The 20501-nt window shown below is 47.1% G+C and overlaps 2 protein-coding genes and 1 long non-coding RNA gene across 3 annotated transcripts in view; 2 read left to right on the top strand and 1 right to left on the bottom strand.

Annotated features, from left to right (window-relative positions):
• ARC (activity regulated cytoskeleton associated protein) overlaps positions 1 to 20501 on the bottom strand; it is a 393423-nt gene that overhangs the window by 294542 nt on the left and 78380 nt on the right. The window lies entirely within an intron of this gene.
• The window catches only part of LOC310766291, a 128626-nt gene that overhangs the window by 21873 nt on the left and 86252 nt on the right, over positions 1 to 20501 (top strand). The window lies entirely within an intron of this gene.
• Positions 1983 to 11656, top strand: PSCA (prostate stem cell antigen). The gene is made up of 4 exons (XM_083622384.1): positions 1983 to 2105; positions 5665 to 5794; positions 9716 to 9823; positions 11362 to 11656. Exons 2-4 carry the CDS (start codon positions 5743 to 5745, stop codon positions 11574 to 11576), a joined length of 375 nt encoding a protein of 124 aa, XP_083478510.1. The 5' UTR covers positions 1983 to 2105; positions 5665 to 5742; the 3' UTR covers positions 11577 to 11656.

The following is a 20501-nucleotide window of genomic DNA, read 5'->3' on the forward strand; positions in this document are numbered from 1 at the left end:
AATGGGCTAAATAAGGCCACAACTTTATTGGTTACAGGTGATGAGCAGTACTGGCTTAGGCATTGGTCCTAACCGACTATATCCGACTCCAGCCCGTCCGGGAAGTCTGGGAAGGGTTAACCACCAGTAGGGGAGTCCTGCTGATGAACATCACTAGGAACTCCCCCGGGGTCACTGCTAGGGGGCGTGCCTTAGGCCCTCACCTCCATTGGCTTCGGACAGGGCCACACCCCTCAGAATCCTTTAACGGACTACCCTTCAATATGCGGGGCAGGTGATGGCGCTACGTCCCCTCTTCCATCTACAGAGCAATACCAATGCCTAACCACCAATACCAAGAAAGTTGTGACGATTTGCTACGAGGTAGGCGAAAACCAAGTGGCTGGTGCCAATTTGCCAAGTGGAAAAATTCCTACCAGGCCCCTCAATGGCGACCAACTGACGTCCATAGCAAGGTCCAGGAACGAAAACATTATAGGGTGGGAGGGTGGGAAAAGCAGGAACAGCTGGTGGGCGGCAAAGAGGGAGATCCCTGGCGCATCCTGCCTTAAATAGGGCAGGCCACGCCCCCCAGAGCCAGCCGATTGGCCGGCCAGGGGGTGACGCGGCCAGGGATTCCACCAATCGCTTGGGGCTGGCCTCCACCCACCGTGCGCATGGAGGGGCCGTGAAGCGCACAACCCCACCTCCTCCTAAGGCGGAAGTGACTTTACCTGAAGCAGTGAAACTTCTCCAGAGAGACAGGAAAACATATCTCATTTCAGTGGCGTAGCGTGGGGGGTGCAGGGGGGGGCCGGCCGCACCGGGTGCAACATCTGGGGGTTAGGGTTAGGGGGCGCAAATCCACGGGTTAGGGGGTGCAAATCCACGGGTTAGGGGGCGCAAATCCACGGGTTAGGGGGCGCAAATTACTTGCCTTGCCCCGGGTGCTGACAACCCACGCTACGCCACTGTCTCATTTTGAATGCTGCTCTGCTGCTTAATTCTTTTTTTCTTTCCTTTTTTGAGAAAAGCAGAGAAATTTAATACCGGGCCAAACAAAGAACTACGGAATTGGGGGTGACTCAGTGTTGGTGTTGCGTGTCGAGGTCCCCAATACACCCCAAAGAAAAACACAATTGACACTTAATTTTTGTTTAAATTTTTTTGGCATAATTTTGGCCACAACTTTATTCAAATACAGCAATGTGAGTGGTTGCATAGGCACTGGTAGCACTAGCTGCCCCTACACGGGGACAGCTCTGACATTCGCACCCCCTGCGAAGTCAGCAAGGGTAAGTCACCTGGGGAGAGAGACGGGACTGGGAACCATGCCTCACCTCTCCCCAAGATGCTCCCAGGGGCTTGCGTGGCCCTAGCCCCTTGCCAGGGGGTTTCGGACAAAAGCATGGGGAGCCCCTGGGTTCCTTTAACGGTAAAACCCTTCAGCAGCAGCAGCAGCATTTGGGGGGGCAGGCACAGCCGACTCCATACCCCTACAGCAACCAATTCCAGACCAATGCCTAACCGCAACCTTACAAGTTGTGACGATTTGCTACGCAGTAGGCAAAACCCAAATGGCACACAATAATCAGCCAAATGGACAAAATTCCTACCGGGCCGCTGCCCCAAAGCAGACGACCCCATGACAGGCATAGCAAGGTCAAGCAAACAGCCTAACATTAGGGAAGGGAGGGCGGGTGATCCGAAGCACGCAGCGGAAGAGGATGTCCGTTGCTGTGTGCCTTGTATTTAACAAATAGGGCTGTCAATCACTAAATGGCAACATCTAAATTTCCCCAGTAACAGCCCGCCCCTGCTTAAGAGCTGGCCAAACCACCTGCCCAGAAACAGCAAGGTGTCTTGTCGTCCCCAACCGCAACACGTGCTCTCCGTGATGGAGAACACGCTTTGTCATAGATTCACACTCTTGCACACAGTAAAAAGTGGACCACGCTAATCGGGCAGCACCTGTGCCCTGACTGGCTGATGATCCAGGTAGAAAGTATTTATGACACTTCACCCAGCGCTGATGTCAAATCCTAGCAGGCTGCTGAACCAATAGGACTCAGAGCCCAAGAAGGACCCTCCTTTGCAAGACAGACAAGCCATCCAATGTGTGCCCAGTAAGTTGGCCGGATTCAGCCGTAGTTCAGTGGTAGAGTCCCTGCTTCTCCATGTGGATGGTCTGTGGCTGAATCCCTTGTCTCTCGAGTTCAAGGATCAGGGCCAGAAAAAAAACCTTCTCTGGCTCACCAAAGGAGGATAGTATAAGGGGCCGTCTTGTAAAACTTGCTTTCCTGTTCTCTCTGCGTTGCTGTTCTGAGTTACAGGCAGCTGCAGCAACCTCCAAGTCTGGGTGTGAGTTCAGGAAGCCCCCGGTTCAAATCTTACCTCACGAGCCTCAGCCTTCCATCTGTAAAATAGACGCAGCGTTGCCAAATTTACAGGGCTCTGTTGCAAAACGTAATGGGTGGGTAGAGATTTGAAATAGGCTATGGTGATTGATGCTGTTGATGGTGATGATAGCTCATCCACACTGGTCTGCTGCCATCAGTAGAGCCACACACAAGAGCAGCTGCAACAGAAGGACTATTACTGCCTCTATTGTCGTTTGCATTGCATAAATATGGACTCTGTGTTCTCAAAAGCCAAAGTGGTGTTTAAAACTATGAGCTTAGAACGTCGTCAGAATCCTTCACCAAAGGAGACCCAAATTTGGCAGCAAGAAAAAAAAAAGGATCTCCGTAACACATGCAAATTGAGTGAATGTGGATAATTTCACTCATTTCGCGTAATTTTCTCGACAAATTTGCAACATTCATTCAGCTTCTATGGGTAACCTCAGTGATCATGAAAGGCTGGGAACAAGAGTAGACCTGCATAGAATTGCACTGTCAATGCTAGAGTAGCAGAGCAATTAAATAATAATAATAATAATAATAATAATAATAATAATAATAATAATAATAATTTATTTGTAGCCCACCCATCTGGCTGGGCTTCCCCAGCCACTCTGGGCGGCTTCCAACAAAGATTAAAAATACATCAAAATGTCACACATTAAAAACTTCCCTGAACAGGGCTGCCTTCAGATGTCTTCTAAATGTCAGGTAGTTGTTTATCTCTTTGACATCTGATGGGAGGGTGTTCTACAGGGCAGGTGCCACTACCGATAAGGCCCTCTGCCTGGTTCCCTGTAGCTTTGCTTCTCGCAGCAAGGGAACCGCCAGAAGGCACTCAGAGCTGGACCTCAGTGTCCGGGCAGAACGATGGGGATGGAGATGCTCCTTCAGGTATACTGGGCCAAGGCTGTTTAGGGCTTTAAAGATCAACACCAACCCTTTGAATTGTGCTTGGAAACGTGAGTAGACCTGCATAGAATTGCACTGTCAATGCTAGAGTAACAGAGCAATTCAACAACAACAACAACAAAAACAACAACCTTATGCCAGACTATGGCAGGACGCGGGTGGCGCTGTGGGTTAAACCACAGATCCTAGGACTTGCCAATCAGAAGGTCGGCGGTTCGAATCCCCACGACGGGATGAGCTCCCGTTGCTTGGTCCCTACTCCTGCCCACCTAGCAGTTTGAAAGCACGTCAAAGTGCAAGTAGATAAATAGGTACCACTCCGGCGGGAAGGTAAACAGCATTTCCGTGCGCTGCTCTGGTTCGCCAGGCCACATGACCTGGAAGCTGTACACCGGCTCCCTCGGCCAGTAAAGCGAGATGAGCGCCGCAACCCCAGAGTCGGCCACGACTGGACCTAGTGGTCATGGGTCCCTTTACCTATGCCAGACTATGTAGAGCTGGAACAAGCAGGTCTTGCTGCTAAGCAGGGATAGGTTAGGACGGTGCCCTAAAGGAACCCTTGGTCTCATCTGCTACATGTTGTTATAGAGCATTGCTTAAGAACATAAAGAGCTTGCTGGATCAGGTCCATGGCCCATCTAGTCCAGCCTCCTGTCCTCACAGGGGCCAAGCATATGCCTCTGTTGGAAAACCCACAAACAGGATTCAAGCACAAAAGCCCTTTCTCTTCCTCTGATTTCCAGCAACCGGAATTCACAAGCCTTGCTTCCTTCGACGGTGGAAGTCAGAGCATGTTAGCATCACGACTAGCAGCCTTTGGTAGCCCATCGCTATCTTTTAATTTGTCTTTTAAAGCCGTATAAGTTGGTGGCGATTTCTGCCGCCTGCAGAAGTGAGCTCCATAGTTGAACCATGCACTCTTTCTTTCTAAGATTCCAAAACACTTCCAACCATATTTCCCCAACCTTAATAATAATAATAATAAAATTTTATTTATATCCCGCCCTCCCCAGCCAAAGCCGGGCTCAGAATGGCTAACAACAATAAAAGTAACACAGCATTCTAAAATCAATTCATTCTAAAATCAATTCAAAATCAAATTCATGGCAACCATTGGGCTAGAGTTCTGTGAGGAAGGGGTCAGACTGTGCCTTGGCCAAAGGCCTGGTGGAACAGCTCTGTCTTGCAGGCCCTGCAGAAAGATGTCAAGTCCCACAGGGCCCTAGTCTCTTGTGACAGAGCGTTCCACCAGATCAGGGGGAAAGCAACTTCATCATAAAGTTTTACCAAGCCCCTCCATTAAATATCTGCACAGTTGCTCCTTTCCTCAAGTACAGTGGTACCTCAGTTTTTGAATATAATCCATTCCGGAAGACCCTTCGACTTCTGAAATGTTCAGATACCGAGGCACAAAAGGCGGTCTGCAAATTCAGAGGAGAAAATTTGGGGTGGGGGGACGACTTCAGCAGAAGCCGTTCGACTTCCGGGGCACGTTGGAAAACAGAAGCATTTACTTCCAGGTTTTCGGCATTCGAAAACCGAAACGTTTGGCTTCCAAGATGTTAGACAACCAAGGTACCCCTACTATAAACTTGATTTCTTTAAAGGAGAAAAAGAAAGTCTGAAAACAGCCATTCTGCAGCAGCTGACCCCTGGCTCAAATCCTGTGGCTTTTTCAGTGTGTGTGGCGTCGTGGCAAACATGCCGTGATTCCACATGGTTTGTGACAGGGAGTCTTCAGCTGGGCATTGCAGGGGTTGGACTAGATGACCCCTGAAGTTCCCTCCAACTCTACCGTCCTACGACTGTATGCAATCCTCCTCTTGGGTCCAAACAGCTCTGTCTCCTTTGGATACCAACTCCTGGTGGCAGCATGTTAGCAGCAAGGCCTGTGGACTTTGCACTGCTTGAAGGTGTCTTAAGGTGTGGAAATAGCTTTCAGGTATAGATAAAGCTTAACCTGTTCTGACTTAGATGCCCTCAGGCATCCTCCAACCCTAAGCCCAGATTGAATTCGGCAGCTCATAATTGGCATCTATGAAAGCCAACAGACCAAGGTATGCAGGTCTGGGTGGATAAATCGAGTGTCATCGCTTAGACATGTGAGCAGGAGAAATCTCATCCACCCTGATCAAGGAGGGAAGGGACCATTTGCCAAAAAAAACACCCACCGCACCCTATGCCCACCTCATTTTTCATCTACTTAGTTCCACTGCTGTGCTCTGAGTTGCCTAAGGGCACCGCAAGGGCAGGCAGGGAACTTCTGTTTGGAGAGGAGGGTTGGTGATGCCTCACATTCCTGGTGAGAAGAAGCCCCATTGGTCCTGCCAGAAGCTGGACATGACCCTCCCAGTCTCATGTGGGCCAATAGTTACTTTTCAGAGTATATAAAGCAGCCCCAAGAAGTGAGGATGTTCCGTTCCCCGCGTGACGAGGACATCCGCCAGCGATGAAGGCCCTTCTGATCTTCGTGGTGGCTGGAAGCTTCTTCATGCAGCCAAGTAAGTCTTTCAGGTGTCTTTCTGCATTCTGAGTGTATTTCTTCTAGGAAACTCAGCTCTGTGAGCTGTCAAAACCTTAATTCATCCTTCAGAAGCCAACCAGAGCCAGTGGAGTAGAGCGGAGTAGTTAAAGCGTCAGACTAAGACCTGGGAGTTGTTGTTGTTTAGTTGTTTAGTCGTGTCCAACTCTTCATGACCCCCTGGACCAGAGCACGCCAGGCACTCCTGTCTTCCACTGCCTCCCGCAGTTTGGTCAAACTCATGCTGGTAGCTTCGAGAACACTGTCCAACCATCTTGCCCTCTGTCGTCCCCTTCTCCTTGTGCCCTCCATCTTTCCCAACATCAGGGTCTTTTCCAGGAAGTCTTCTTTTCTCATGAGGTGGCCAAAGTCTTGGAGCCTCAGCTTCAGGATCTGTCCTTCCAGTGAGCACTCAGGGCTGATTTCCTTCAGAATGGAGAGGTTTGATCTTCTTGCAGTCCATGGGACTCTCAAGAGTCTCCTCCAGCACCAGAATTCAAAAGCATCAATTCTTCAGCGATCAGCCTTCTTTATGGTCCAGCTCTTCACTTCCATACATCACTACTGGGAAAACCATAGCTTTAACTCTACGGACCTTTGTCGGCAAGGTGATGTCTCTGCTTTTTAAGATGCTGTCTAGGTTTGTCATTGCTTTTCTCCCAAGAAGCAGGCGTCTTTTAATTTCGTGGCTGCTGTCACCATCTGCAGTGATCATGGAGCCCAAGAAAGTAAAATCTCTCACTGCCTCCATTATGGTCCAGCTCTCACCTGGGAGACCAGGGTTCAAATCCTCAGTCTGCCATGAAGCTCAGTGGGTGACCTTGGCCGGTCACTGCCTCTCGGCCTAACCTACCTCACAGGGTTGTTGCGGAGATTAAATGAACTCCTTGGAGGAAAAGGTAGGATATAAGTGCAATAAATAAATGGATTGATCAATTGATTGATCGATTGCATTGCATTTATATCCCATCTTTTTTGTTCTCCAAGGAGATCAAAGTGGCAAAAATGGTTCTCAACCTCCCCATTTAATGCCCACAGCAATTCTGTGAAGTGATTTCGGTTGGGAGACACAGACTGGAATCCAAGGTCACCCAGTGAGTTTCACAATGCCCAAGTAAGGATTGAAACTCTGGTCTCTGGTGCTTGGAAGGTAAAGACCTCCAAAACATAACTTAGACGAGTTTGCTCCCACAGCCCTTATTAGGGTTATTTCCTGTTAACATTCCCCAAGCATTCTCTGAAACTTGGACTCTTAATCAAACCTTCGAGACGGGAATTTTACAAATGCCTCAAATGTCAATATTTGCCAGAGTTTTATCGTTGGCGTGCAATGGAATTTTGCATGTTACGGTCTTTGATATTTGGCATGCCACATACTGTCATTTGAAATTACTGCGTTAAATGCTAGGCACCAGACATGGGGTAAGAATTCAATTCGCTTCACACTGAAAGGAGAACCTAACTAATTTGCACTTTCTGAAGCAATCTGTGGACGGAAATAGAGCCGTCCTTCAAAATCTACATGGCTCCAGATTTTGAAATGCTGTTCTCCAGCCAAACAATACGTTTAAAAAAAAAAAACCAGACTAGGGTTAGGTGTGCATAAAAATGGATATATACAGGAATCTGGGAGAGAGGATTGTGCTATCCTGCTTGCTCTGCATGCCACAATATCTCCCCACCCACCCCAGGCCTCCCTTTCTCTCACCAACAGCTCCCCTCAAAAATGACAATTGTATCTCTTCTCCTCAACTTCTGAACCCACAAAGGGTTCTGATATCTTCCCTAGCCTCACCCTCTGGCCACCCTCTCTCCCACCCAGAGTTTTCCCCAAGGACAATGATGTCTGCAGTCCCTCTCTCTCTCTCTCTCTCTCTCTCTCTCTCTCTCACACACACACACACACACACACACACACACACACACAAGCCTTCCTCAGTACCAGGAGAAAGAGAGGGAGGAGAGCCCCCCTTCTAGCTGGTCAGAGCCGCACCTCTTCTTCCTCCCGAGTTGACCCATTCAAGCTCTGAGGTATATCCTTGCAAGACCTTGCTTCTAAGTCTCAGCTCAGCCCTTGCCTCTTGCCCCTCCTGGTGGCTCAGACTGTCATTACAGCATGACAACGATCTAGTGCAAACATAGTATAGAGGGAAGTGATATTCAGACATTCATTCTATTGGGGGCAATTGGTTTGAAAACCTACGTGTGCTGGGTTTAAAATTGCATTGTGAAATGTGCATATTTTGGCAGAGACGTCCAGTGCCCAAACACACAGGAGCCAAGCCAAAGAACCTGTCGACTGATTTAACCCTGCTTCCCCTTAACTGTGTCGTTTTCCCTTGGTTTATTTTTTGATTATAAGATTGTCAAGGGACACTCCTATCCTCTTGTACTCACGCAAAGCACTGTGAACACTGATAGGCTATGTATCAATTAATAAATACTAAGGTGCCAGGGAGGATGTAAGATTGTTCTTGAACTCTCTCCAACATATCAGATATGGAAACTGACAGCGGTCTGATTTTGATGGCCCGTAACCTTAAAACAGTTTACAAAAAAAGGGGGATAAAACAATCATTAAGAAAAATTGACAACAGTAATTGAAGACTTTTGAAAAGTGAACATAACAATAGAGGGGAAAACAGCTTAAAATTTGCACCAGTTTCCTAAACCTCTGGTAGACTTGCCCAGCGCTTTTTTTCTGGGGGGGGACGCAGGGGTACGCATACCCTTAAACATTTTGTGAATCTAACTTTGGCCTCATTTAAGGGGCAGTATTTCAATATGAGTAGGAAAAGGAGAGTACCCCTAAACTTTTTTTTTTACTTTTTTTTTAGAAAAAAAGCACTGGACTTGCCTAAACAAAAAAAGTTTTTAACAGGTTTCAAAAAGAGTACAGTGAAGGTACTTGCCTGGTATTATTAGTGAGCACAGATCCCTAGCATGAATCTTACTTACATATTCTGTTGAAAAATATCAGCTGACAAAGACTCTTACGAAACAGTAGTATCATTCCGGAGACACTGTCCTTTTGAGGCTTTTGAGACGTCTTCCGCTGAAACTGTTGAAAGACTCTTGAGAGACTTTGGAAACTTTCGAAAGACTATTGTGAGATTGTCCTTAGACATCTGTTTTGAGCACACGGCTTAGCGGTCCACGCTACCACTCTGTTATATTGTGCATATGAACTCTGATTGGCTTATTCCTATAATTTGAATGATATCATTATTCGATTATATATTCTCAACTAACGATTAGCCTATGTGTTGTGTTTGTATTGTTGTGATTGGTTCTTGTCAAAATTACAAATACCCAAATACAGACGGTCATTTACCCTCGCTAGATTCAACGTGCTGCCATCTGCCTTATTGCAGGGCAGATTCGAGGGTAAACCATAATACGCGGAATGAGTCTGCCCCTGCGGATTGATGGAGGTAGAAACTGTCTCTCATGCAAAAATCTCCAAAGGAATCCGAACTTCAATGTCTAAAATCCCTGGTAGAGGATCAGGATCCTGAGATCACGTTAAGGGTAGCCAAATTCTGTGTGATTGCCATAAAACTTAGGGAACAAGCTGTGCTATCATAATGCTTAAGGTTTTAAATGATAATTTTAGGTTATATGTTAGTGACTAAGTTTTAATTTATACATTTTTTGACTGTTGCTATATCTGTATTGTCCCTGTTATACCTGATTGCAAATTCAAATGTATCCCTATTGTGTTTGATTACTTCCTTGATATTATATGTGGGCTGGAACTGGTCTGTGACTGAAATAATAAAATTCAAGATTCAAGGTTCTTATTGCAACACAGGGGTTTGTTTTTGCTATTAATAGGCAGGAAGTGTAGCTTCTTCACTTTGTTCCTTCCCCCCCATTAAACCGTTTCCCTCTCTTATAGCTGGTTCACTGAAGTGTTACACCTGCAACACCCAGGTCAACAACAATAACTGCAAAGGACAGCAAAACTGTGATGGAATTGGACAAGTATGCAAAACAGATGTCATTGGTAAGACCATTTCTTAGGTGCCCTTCTTCTGTTGGGTTTGTTATAACTTCCTCAATTCCTCAAATATGAGAACCAAGCTGTTAAAAATCCTGCTTTCAAAATAAACCTTTATGCCCCCTTTTTAATACAAAAGCGGCAAGAAAGGCAATTCTTTCTCTGTGTCCTTTGATTTTCGCTATTCTTATTTTCGCAAATATATATATATAGACACGGGTGGCGCTGGGGTCTAAACCACTGAGCCTAGGACTTGCCGATCAGAAGGTCAGTGGTTCGAATCCCCGCAACGGGGTGAGCTCCTGTTGCTCGTTCCCTGCTCCTGCCAACCTAGCAGTTCGAAAGCATGTCAGAGTACAAGTAGATAAACAGGTACCACTCCGGCAGGAAGGTAAACAGCATTTCCGTGTGCTGCTCTCGTTCGACAGAAGCAGCTTAGTCATGCTGGCCACATGACCTGGAAGCTGTACGCTGGCTTAAATAACTGTTGGAAATGATATGTTTAAAAAAATGTATTAAAAAAAAGTTCAACATTTTTGGGATTTCCTAAAAAAAATAATCGGGTGATTTCAGGGTGTCCTTTTTTTTACTTTTTGGACTATGGCAACCCTATGCTTGCAGGTTTCCCACTGTTTGGTGAGAACAGGATTTATTACTATTTTTCTTATTATTATTTTTATAAATTTTTTAACATATAAATTCCAACAACCAGTTAACATAACTTCTTATCTTATACAGTATTTTAGACTTCCGTCAACAACCTCTGAAGATTTTCCATTCTTTATCACTTATTCTGCATTTCTTAATTTCTCTATCACTTTAAATTCTCCTTAACTAATCATTCTCTTCAAAGTCTTCCTTGCAATATTTCACAAAGTCCTCCTTACAGAACTTCTTGCAGTCCTACTAGCGTAATCTGTTTATCACAACTGCTTTTCAGATAGTTCAAGTATTTACTCCAGTCCTCTATTGAAATATACTCGGAGTCGAGAGTGGATTTCATGCTCTTTATTCAGCTCATAGTAGTGAGGAGGAAAGAAAGTTTCCCCAAAATATCTGCTTCATATACATTATTTACACAATGGGCCCCACGTGATTGGCCAATTCCGGGATTCTCCTGTAGGCCAATCAGGTTGTGGATTCACTTCCATCTGGAGCTGGATTGGGTAGCTCCTGCGGACCGATCATACTGCTGCATTGTTCTAAGGCCAATCAGACTGCTGCATTCTGAATCCTGTTGTTCTAGGACCAATCGGACTGCTGCATTCTGGATCCTATTGTTCTAGGACCAATCAGACTGCTGCATTCTGGATCCTATTGTTCTAGGACCAATCAGACTGCTGCATTTTGGATCCTTTTCAACTCAGTACATAACACCTATGAATCTCTGATCCCACAGGTTTCGAATCCTTCCTCTAAATTTATCTAATTCTGCATCGTCCATTAATTTCATTTGCCATTCTTCTTTCGTTCGGTGATTCTTCTTGCTTCCATTTTTGTGCCAATAACATTCTTGCTGCTGTTGCTCCCGCTCTTCTTCCCAGGTGTCGTGGGCCTTTTCAACGTCATCTCCAAAGAATGTACCGCGTCCTGTGATCCTTACTTCAGCGACTTCAAGGTGGGAAGAAGGAATGTCTCCTGCTGTTCCACTGACCTCTGCAACATCAACGGAGCCTCTGACTTCAAGATGGGTTACGTCCAAGTGGCCTTAGCTCTTTCCGCCAGTCTTGCCTGCATCCTTCTCAGAAGCAGGCTCTGAGGAGAGGGCTGTGTGTGTAGCTGTACAGAAGAGAAACCAAATCTAGATTCTTTCCCACTAAAGTGACATTCGAAACCTTATAGATCTGTTGAACGGCACTGACGAGTCTCTGCTGCTGCGAACGTGGATTTCTTTCTAGAGTTTCTTAGTAGGGATTATGGGAGTTGCTGGGCACACCCAAACCCCATTCCGATGTAGGGCGTAGATGTTAGCCAACTTGATGATTCTTCAGGTGTCCTAGCAAAGTATTAGAAAATAGAATTGTAGAGTTGGAGGGTCATCTAATTCAACCCTCTTCAATGCAGGAATCACAGCTAAAGAACCCCTCTGTTTGGAAACCTTCAACGAAGGAAAGTCCATCACCTCCTGAGATCCATTCCACCGTCAGACAGCTCTGTCAGAAAGTTATTCCTCGTATTTAGTTGAAAATCTCCTTTAATTGCAATTTGAATCCATTCGTTTGAGTCCTACACTCCAGAGCAGCAGAAAACAAGCTTGCTGCATCTTCCCTATGACCGCCCCATAGATTTTTGAAGATGGTGATCATACTATATTTAAATAGATTTTGGCTGATGATGTCCCAGTTTTCTATAACAAGCTGTCCCCAACCCTCCGCAGGCTCAAAAGCTAGGGGTTGTGCAATCAAGTTAAATGCCACTTCTGAGTGATGTTGACAGACAGGAGTATTTGAGAACCTACCTTTCACTTGGGCAGAGATGATCTTACCTTCTGCTCACCTTGTGAGTGAGCATGTGGTCCAGCGACAGAGCTCTGTCAAAAGCTGGATTTTTAAAACGTCTTCTAAAAAAACTCCCAACAGCCTAGGAAGCAAATCATCATACCTAGATGTTGCGGCTCTGAGCTCTAAAATATTTGGAATACGCTCCTCTCTAGCAAAGTTCCCAATAGCATTAGGGTAGTAAACTCATTCGTGCGTGATCTCTGCCGCTTCAGACTGCAGGAAGCTAGATGTTGAAATTGTTGAGTGAAACTGGGAACTGACTTGTCTGTTTTGAGTGTCGGATCCATCCTCTTTAGGAAATGCAATGGCGCCCAGCACGCTTTCGCTGCGCAGTGCTGAGTCGTTCCGCTTCTCCCGGCTATAGCAGAGTTTCTTCAGCAGCCGTGTGTCTGTGTGTAAGGATTTATCAGCACGGCAGTACAGTGGTACTTCTGGATGTGAACGGGATCCGTTCCGGAGCCCCGTTCACATCCAGAAGCAAACGCAACCCGCGTGCGCAGGTCGTGATTTGCCGCTTCCGCGCATGCGCGTGACGTCATTTTGAGCGTCTGCGCATGCGCGAGCGGCAAAACCCGGAAGTAACACGTTCCATTGCTTCCGGGTCGCTGCGGAGCGCAACCCGAAAACGCTCAACCTGAAGCATATTCAACCCGAGGTATGACTGTAAAACTCTCGTACACAGCTTCTTCTATTCTGCGAAGCTTTAATGGACAGCAGCAAAACAATAAGTCAGCCAGGTGAGAGCGACGACATGTTGCCTTTCCTTTGCAGCCAAAACAGAAAGTGAAAGTAAGTTCACAATCGTGGGAATAGGACATTATTTCCCTTGAGTTATTAACCCTGTAAGCTCTGGGACTCCTCACGGAAATGCCCCTTCATGGAGGATGAGAATTAAGAACATCAGGCCAGTGGTCCATTTAGTCCACCATCTTGTTCTCACAGTGACCAAGCAGATGCCTCTATTGGGAAACCCAGAAGCAAGATCTGAGCATAAGATCAACACTCAACTGGTGTTGTAATGCATTGCTATCTCTATGCAGAGCAACAGCTATTGCAGCTGCTAGCAAAGGCTCAGGACTCCTGAGTCCCAAGGGAATTCCCAGAATGGGGTAGAAAGGGAAAACTGGGAATCAATATTTCACAGCGGTGGTGATGGGGTGGAGGGTTTCAGGCAGCGGGGAGTCTGGGAAGGAAACAGGCAAGGCAGGGAGGGAAGGAGGGGAATAAAAAAAGGAGGTGTGATTAGGGATGGGAGACGAATTCAATTCATTCTGGATTTCAAGGCAAACATGTGTAATTTGCCCTTTTTGGAACAATATAGGAGCTGAAATACAGCCAGCCTTCAAAGGGAGCACTTTGCTGGATTTTGCAAAGTGGGTGTCTAGCTCAGCAATGTTGTACTGGGATTAATATAAATGGGGTGAGATGTGGATAGAAATGCGTCTGCTGGTGAAAATAACTTACAAAATCACAAGGTTGTGAAAATTGTTCTGCAAACACGTGAAAGTCACACTAAAAAGGCTTGTGAATTTTCATGAGGAATTAATTGTATAGTTGGGTTTAAGATTGGGAAAACGAGAAAGCGGGAGAAAGCGAAATTGAAAGATTAACTGCTATCCCCACAGCATGGTGGGCTTCCTTGCACCCTTTTGGCAACCTCTCCCCGAAACAAACAGGCCACCCTAGATAAGGAATAAGAAGAAATTAAGCAGTTTTCATAGTATCAGGGCTTTGACTCCCTGCTCAGACTTTACGGTTGATCCTGTGTTGTGTTTCCTTCTTCTTTGCATTTGTATTCTTAGTTGCAAACTACCCAAAAGCATCCTACCTTTATGAGCGGCGTAGAAAACCTTTATTTAAAAAAGTAATAAAGAATAAGATTTCGAAGGATCTCTACACACTGAAAGTCGTGACTGTTTTCCTCCAACGTATCCCTAAGATGCACACTCTTCAACCAACTCACTGCACCCAAAACTTTCACGGCTTTCCTACAAATTCAAAAGTTTGCTTTGAGCAATCTCACTATCTTCTCCCTAGCTCATAGGTAAGCAAACTAAGGCCCAGGGGCCGGATCCGGCCCAATCGCCTTCTAAATCCGGCCTGTGGATGGTCCGGGAATCAGCATGTTTTTACATGAGTAGAATGTGTCCTTTTATTTAAAATGCATCTCTGGGTAACTTGTGGGGCATAAGAATTCGTTCATTTATTTATTTTCCCCCAAAATATAGTCCGGCCCCCCACAAGGTCTGAGGGACAGTGCTGAAAAAGTTTGCTGACCCCTGCCCTAGCTAGAAGTTCCCAGCACTGACACAGTGTGATGAGACTAATAGTTAGAGAGACATTCCTGGCTATCTGAAGACTGTCTCCTACCATTAACTCCCATTGATGAACCATCAGCTGTTATCAAGCAATTGACCTTTGAAAGGATGGCCATCTAGCAGCCATAAAACCATTTGGCCTGTGATCATAAATAGCTGCAAATGAGGGTGGATTGGGGGAGTATGTTCCAGGAGACCAAGATGTTCTCCTTGAGGTCACTGGGTCAGCAACCTTCCTATTGCAGGAATTTAATGTTAGGACCCTTGCACTGGGTTCCAGAGTTTGATCTGGAAGCTCCGCAAAACATCCCTTATTTTACTGGTTCTTAGAAGTGTGTCTCTTGCCGGGTGTATAATGCATTCGAAACAAAGGAAGTCATGGTTGACACAAGCTTTATGGCTGTTGAAAGATACGTCCACGCAGCTTAACGCAAGCAACAAAAGGATAAAATCACACAAGCATGTGAAGAATGGACAAGAGGAATTTCTTATGCAGCAGAGATTAAAAGTAGTAGGGGTGACCTGTCAGCCAAGGGTTTTACACATGGGTAGGCAAACTAAGGCCCGGGGGCCAGATCCGGCCCAATCACCTTCTAAATCCGGCCCATGGACAGTCCAGGAATCAGCGTGTTTTTACATGACTAGAATGTGTCCTTTTATTTAAAATGCATCTCTGGGTTATTTGTGGACACGGGTGGCGCTGTGGGTTCAACCACAGAGCTTAGGACTTGCCGATCAGAAGGTCGGCGGTTTGAATCCCCGCGACGGGGTGAGCTCCCGTTGCTTGGTCCCTGCTCCTGCCAACCTAGCAGTTCGAAAGCACGTCAAAGTGCAAGTAGATAAATAGGTACCGCTCCGGCAGGAAGGTAAACGGTGTTTCCGTGCGCTGCTCTGGTGTCACCAGAAGCGGCTTAGTTATGCTGGCCACATGACCCGGAAGCTGTACGCCGGCTCCCTCGGCCAGTAAAGCGAGATGAGCGCTGCAACCCCAGAGTCGGTCACGACTGGACCTAATGGTGAGGGGTCCCTTTACCTTTCAGGAGTCTCAAAGCGGCTAACATTCTCCTTTTCCTTCCTCCCCCACAACAAACACTCTGTGAGGTGAGTGGGGCTGAGAGACTTCAGAGAAGTGTGACTGGCCCAAGATCACCCTGCAGCTGCATGTGGAGGAGCGGAGACGCGAACCTGGTTCACCAGATTACGAGTCCACCGCTCTTAACCACTACACCACACTGCCTCTCTAATAGGTAACCCTCAAGCAGGTCCTAAGTGGAAGAGCCACTTTCTCCTCCTGTAACTTCCTGCAACTGGGATTCAGAAGTGCTCCAGCCTCCAACCATGGAGGCAGAGAATAGCCACCGTGACTGGTAGCTGGTGAGACCCTCCCACTGGGATTCAGGCTGGAGATGCAACCTCCGATCTTCTGCATACAAAGCAGGTTCTACCACTGCAAAGTCCCCAAGTTCCCCAGGAAAACCAGGACATCCCATAGATAGATAATTTATTACGGTCAAAGACCAGCTCTCATAACACAATGAAAACAGCGTTCATAAAGATAAAATATACAATCGGAGCAGACTGCAGCAATAGTTCATGAGTTAAAATTGGGATATATACATACACCTGTACAACTGAGATTTGGGCTACCATGAAAATTGACCCTGAGGCACCCCAAAAGGCGACTTCAGCATTTCCCTAGTAAGCTATTTTATTCTAGAGGATGATCTGTGCCTACAAATCTGGGCGCAGAATCTGGCCACCAGCCAGGTCGTCTTGTGATCTTTGCCTAAAACATCCCATATTTCACCACAAGAGAACGGCTGCCATTTTGCTTGCCACGATTTCGCACGATTTCGTGACGTAATTCCTCCCCAAGGAAAGCTTGGGGGGGCTGCAATCTCAAGCGGTGCCCCAAAAAAGGGATGTGGGTGGCACTGTGGTCTAAACCACACTGAGCCTAGGGCTTGCCCATCAGAAGGCCGGCAGTTCGAATCCCCGCGACGGGATGAGCTCCCGTTGCTCGGTCCCTGCTCCTGCCAACCTAGCAGTCTGAAAGCATGTCAAAGTGCAAGTAGATAAATAGGTACCACTCCAGCGGGAAGGTAAATGGCGTTTCTTTTTTTCTTCTTCTTTTTTTTAATAATTTTTATTAACCGGCCAATCAAATCAAATTACACATCACATCACATAAATTCCAAATTACAAAGCCGAATTTTAAATTTTGTTGGGGGGACCCATATTTCAAGATCCGAAGGGGGATTCTGATCATCTTCTTGCTACTGCGTTAATGTCCAAATCAATCCAAATCAGTCCAAACAGAGTTCATAATTCTATCCAGTCTTATCTTGCTGTTTCCACATCATATCACATCTTGTTCATATATTTTCTCTTTTTTCTTTATGATCTCTTCTGATAGTCTCCTTAAGCCGATAAACACCAATAATAATCCTGTGTGAATTTTTCCGTTCTTCCAATCCTCAAATCAAGATGGTTTCCATATATCATCACCTGTTAAATGGCGTTTCCGTGCACTCCTCTGGTTCTCCAGAAGCGGCTTAGTCCTGCTGGCCACATGACCCAGAAGCTTTATGCCGGCTCCCTAGGCCAATAAAGCGAGATGAGCGCCGCAACCCCAGAGTCATTCGAAACTGGACCTAACAGTCAGGGGTCCCTTTTGTTGTTCTTTAGTTGTTTAGTCGTGTCCGACTCTTCGTGACCCCATGGACCAGAGCCCACCAGGCACTTCTGTCCTCCACTGCCTCCCGCAGTTTGATCAAACTCATGCTGGTAGCTTCAAGAACACCATCCAACCATCTCATCCTCTGTCATCCCCTTCTCCTTGTGCCCTCCATCTTTCCCAACATCAGGGTCTTTTCCAGGGAGTCTTCTCTTCTCATGAGGTGGCCAAAGTATTGGACCCTCAGCTTCACGATCTGTCCTTCCAGTGAGCACTCAGGGCTGATTTCCTTCAGAATGGATAGGTTGGATCTTCTTGCAGTCCATGGGACTCTCAAGAGTCTCCTCCAGCATCAGAATTCAAAAGCATCCATTCTTCAGTGATCAGCCTTCTTTATTGTCCACCTCTCTCTTCCATACATCACTACTGGGAAAACCATAGCTTTTACTATACGGACCTTTGTTGGCAAGGTGATGTCTCAAGGTGACTTTTTAAGATGCTGTCTAGGTTCCCTTTACCCTTTACCTAATCTCATGAGTTTCCCCCAAAATGTGCGTTCTTGAGCATTATGCCCCCCCCAAAAAAAAACACTTGGAGGGGGGGGAGGAAGCACAGTGCAAGATCACAGCAACCCAAATGGCCGCCATGTTCTCGTGATAAAAAACGGGAAGATGGCGCCCAGGAAGATGGTGTCCCGGATTTTGGCTTCAAAATGCTGGCGGCGGTAGTCGATACTGATGCTGCACTGCAAGGGGTTGGACTAGATGATTACAGGTGTCCCTTCCAGCCCTGTGATTCTGTGAGAGACAAAGGCTCTGACCTTGCATAAGGCAGCCTTCCTTCGTTGCAGCCAAATTTATCTTACCTGTCAAAGCAAGATGTTATTTCATACGGCTTGTTACCCTTTAACATTTCCCCCTGGCTCTTGATTAGTCACGCAGACACCCTGGATCAAGACTCCGGGGTCCAGTGACTTTGCCGCCTGGTGCAGAGTCTCAGCAGACGGTCTTACGCAAGTGCAGGGTGCTGCAGGCGTTCATGGGTGGCGATGCAAAGGGAGAGGCGACATTCTGCCTGGGCGGCTTGGAAAAACACCAGCCGGCCTGCAACACCCTGCCCCAGGGACTGTATCGTGGCCCCTGCCTCGTCACCCAGACAAGAAGAAGAAGGTTCTATTGTTCCGCTTAATTCTCCCTGGCAGAAACCGAGAGCTGTTTTATGAGCGCCTGGTGAAAAGAGAGCCCTGCCCTTTCGTTACGAAACCAAAGCACTCAAGAATGCAAACATTAATACCCCCAGAGGGAACATTAAGTCCAGAGCTTTGTTTTCCCCCAGCCGGAACTCACCAGAACTCAGTTCTGGCACCTGTCAAGGTACGCACCATTGTCATTGTAAGAGATCAAGGGAAGCGTTCATAGAGAGTTCTTGCACCTCTTTTTCTAGAAAAATAGCACTGATTAAGGCACTTTCCAAGTTCACATAAAGAGATCGCAGAAATATCACTGCATTGAGCGGACAAGGCCAAGAGCTGGCCAAACGGTCAAGAAAGCGGTTTCTGCATGTGCTATTGTGATGGCCTGGGACTCGGGCTCGGACTTGGAGCTAGAGGAGTCTCAGTCTGCACCGGAACCTTTGCCTCAGGCATCATCTGAACCAAGTCTGGGGCCTGATCCTGAAGAGTCCCAGTCTGCACAGCAAACCCCAGCTGGGCCGTGTCAGGGGCCTGAGCTTGCCCTGGCTCCAGATGCGGGGATGACCTCGTTGCCTTCAGCTGGGCCATCACTCACAGCTGCTCCACTACCGATTGGGTCAGGAGAGGGTGAGGCGGCCTCTGGGTCTAGTAACCCACTGACATCTCCCGAGCTGCAGAGACTCAGGTCTGAGAGAAGGAGAGACCTGAGTACTCGCAGGGGGAGTGCTCGCCTTCGGGCGAGACAGAGAGGTGAGTCACCGGGGGATCAGGACCGGCCGCTACCCAAACAAAGATAAAAGGCTGTCGGACCTCGCCCCAGGTTGCGGGAGCAACATTGCTGTATGCTAGATCTTGCCTGAGATTCTGTACCTGTACCTGCCTTGTGTCCTGCCTTGGCCCTGTCGGACTGACTCCTAGCAGAACCTTCAGATTCTGGACCCATCCTGGACCACATTTCATGGGTTACCCCCGGGCCCAGCACAGCTATGGAGGGAGGTGAGGGGCAGGTGGAGCTTGTCAACCTGGGAAAAGGAGCCCATCTAGAAGAAGGAGAACTCTGGTCCTCAACCTCTGCTGCATTGTAGGGTATCTTCAGGAGAAGGAAAGGCTAAGGAGTAAACGCTGTACACATCCAGAGTGGAGTCCTTAAGGCTGGATGCCACCTTGTACGTCTCCTTCCAGCAACTCCTGCAGCCAAGCTGGTGCCAAACATTTCGCTCTGCTTTCCTTTGGACCACAACAGCGAGGCAGAGAGGGGTGGGTGTTTATCGCCTTGGCAGCCCAGGACCCCCCACACACACACACTCTGCCCAGGCTTCGCCCTCGGTGATGCACTCCATTTTGAGTCAGACGGCTGCCAACAATTGCTCTAGTTATCTCCTGCTTGGGCTACTGCAATGCGCTCTACGTGGGGCTACCTTTGAAGGTGACCCGGAAACTACAACTAATCCAGAATGCGGCAGCTAGACTGGTGACTGGGAGCGGCCGCCGAGACCACATAACACCAGTCCTGGAAGACCTACATTGGCTCCCAGTATGTTTCTGAGCACAATTCAAAGTGTTGGTGCTGACCTTTACAGCCCTAAACGGCTTTGGCCCAGTAGACCTGAAGGAGCATCTCCACCCCCATCGTTCTGCCCGGACACTGAGGTCCAGCGCCGAGGGCCTTCTGGCAGTTCCCTCACTGCGAAAAGTGAAGTTACCAGGAACTAGGTAGATGGCCTTCTCGGTGGTGGTGCCCGCCCTGTGGAACACCCTCCCACCAGATGTCAAGGAAATAAACAACTATCTTACTTTTAGAAGACATCTGAAGGCAGACCTGTTTAGGGAAGTTTTAAATGTTTGATTGTGCTTTTAATATTCTGTTGGGAGCCACCCAGAGTGGCTGGGGAAACCCAACCAGATGGGTGGAGTATAAATATATTATTATTATTATTATTATTATTATTATTATTATTATTATTATTATTACTAGTAGTAGTAGTAATAGATCTTT

Source organism: Podarcis filfolensis (assembly GCF_964270895.1).
Source record: "Podarcis filfolensis genome assembly, chromosome: 7".
In the NCBI taxonomy this organism is placed as follows: domain Eukaryota; kingdom Metazoa; phylum Chordata; class Lepidosauria; order Squamata; family Lacertidae; genus Podarcis; species Podarcis filfolensis.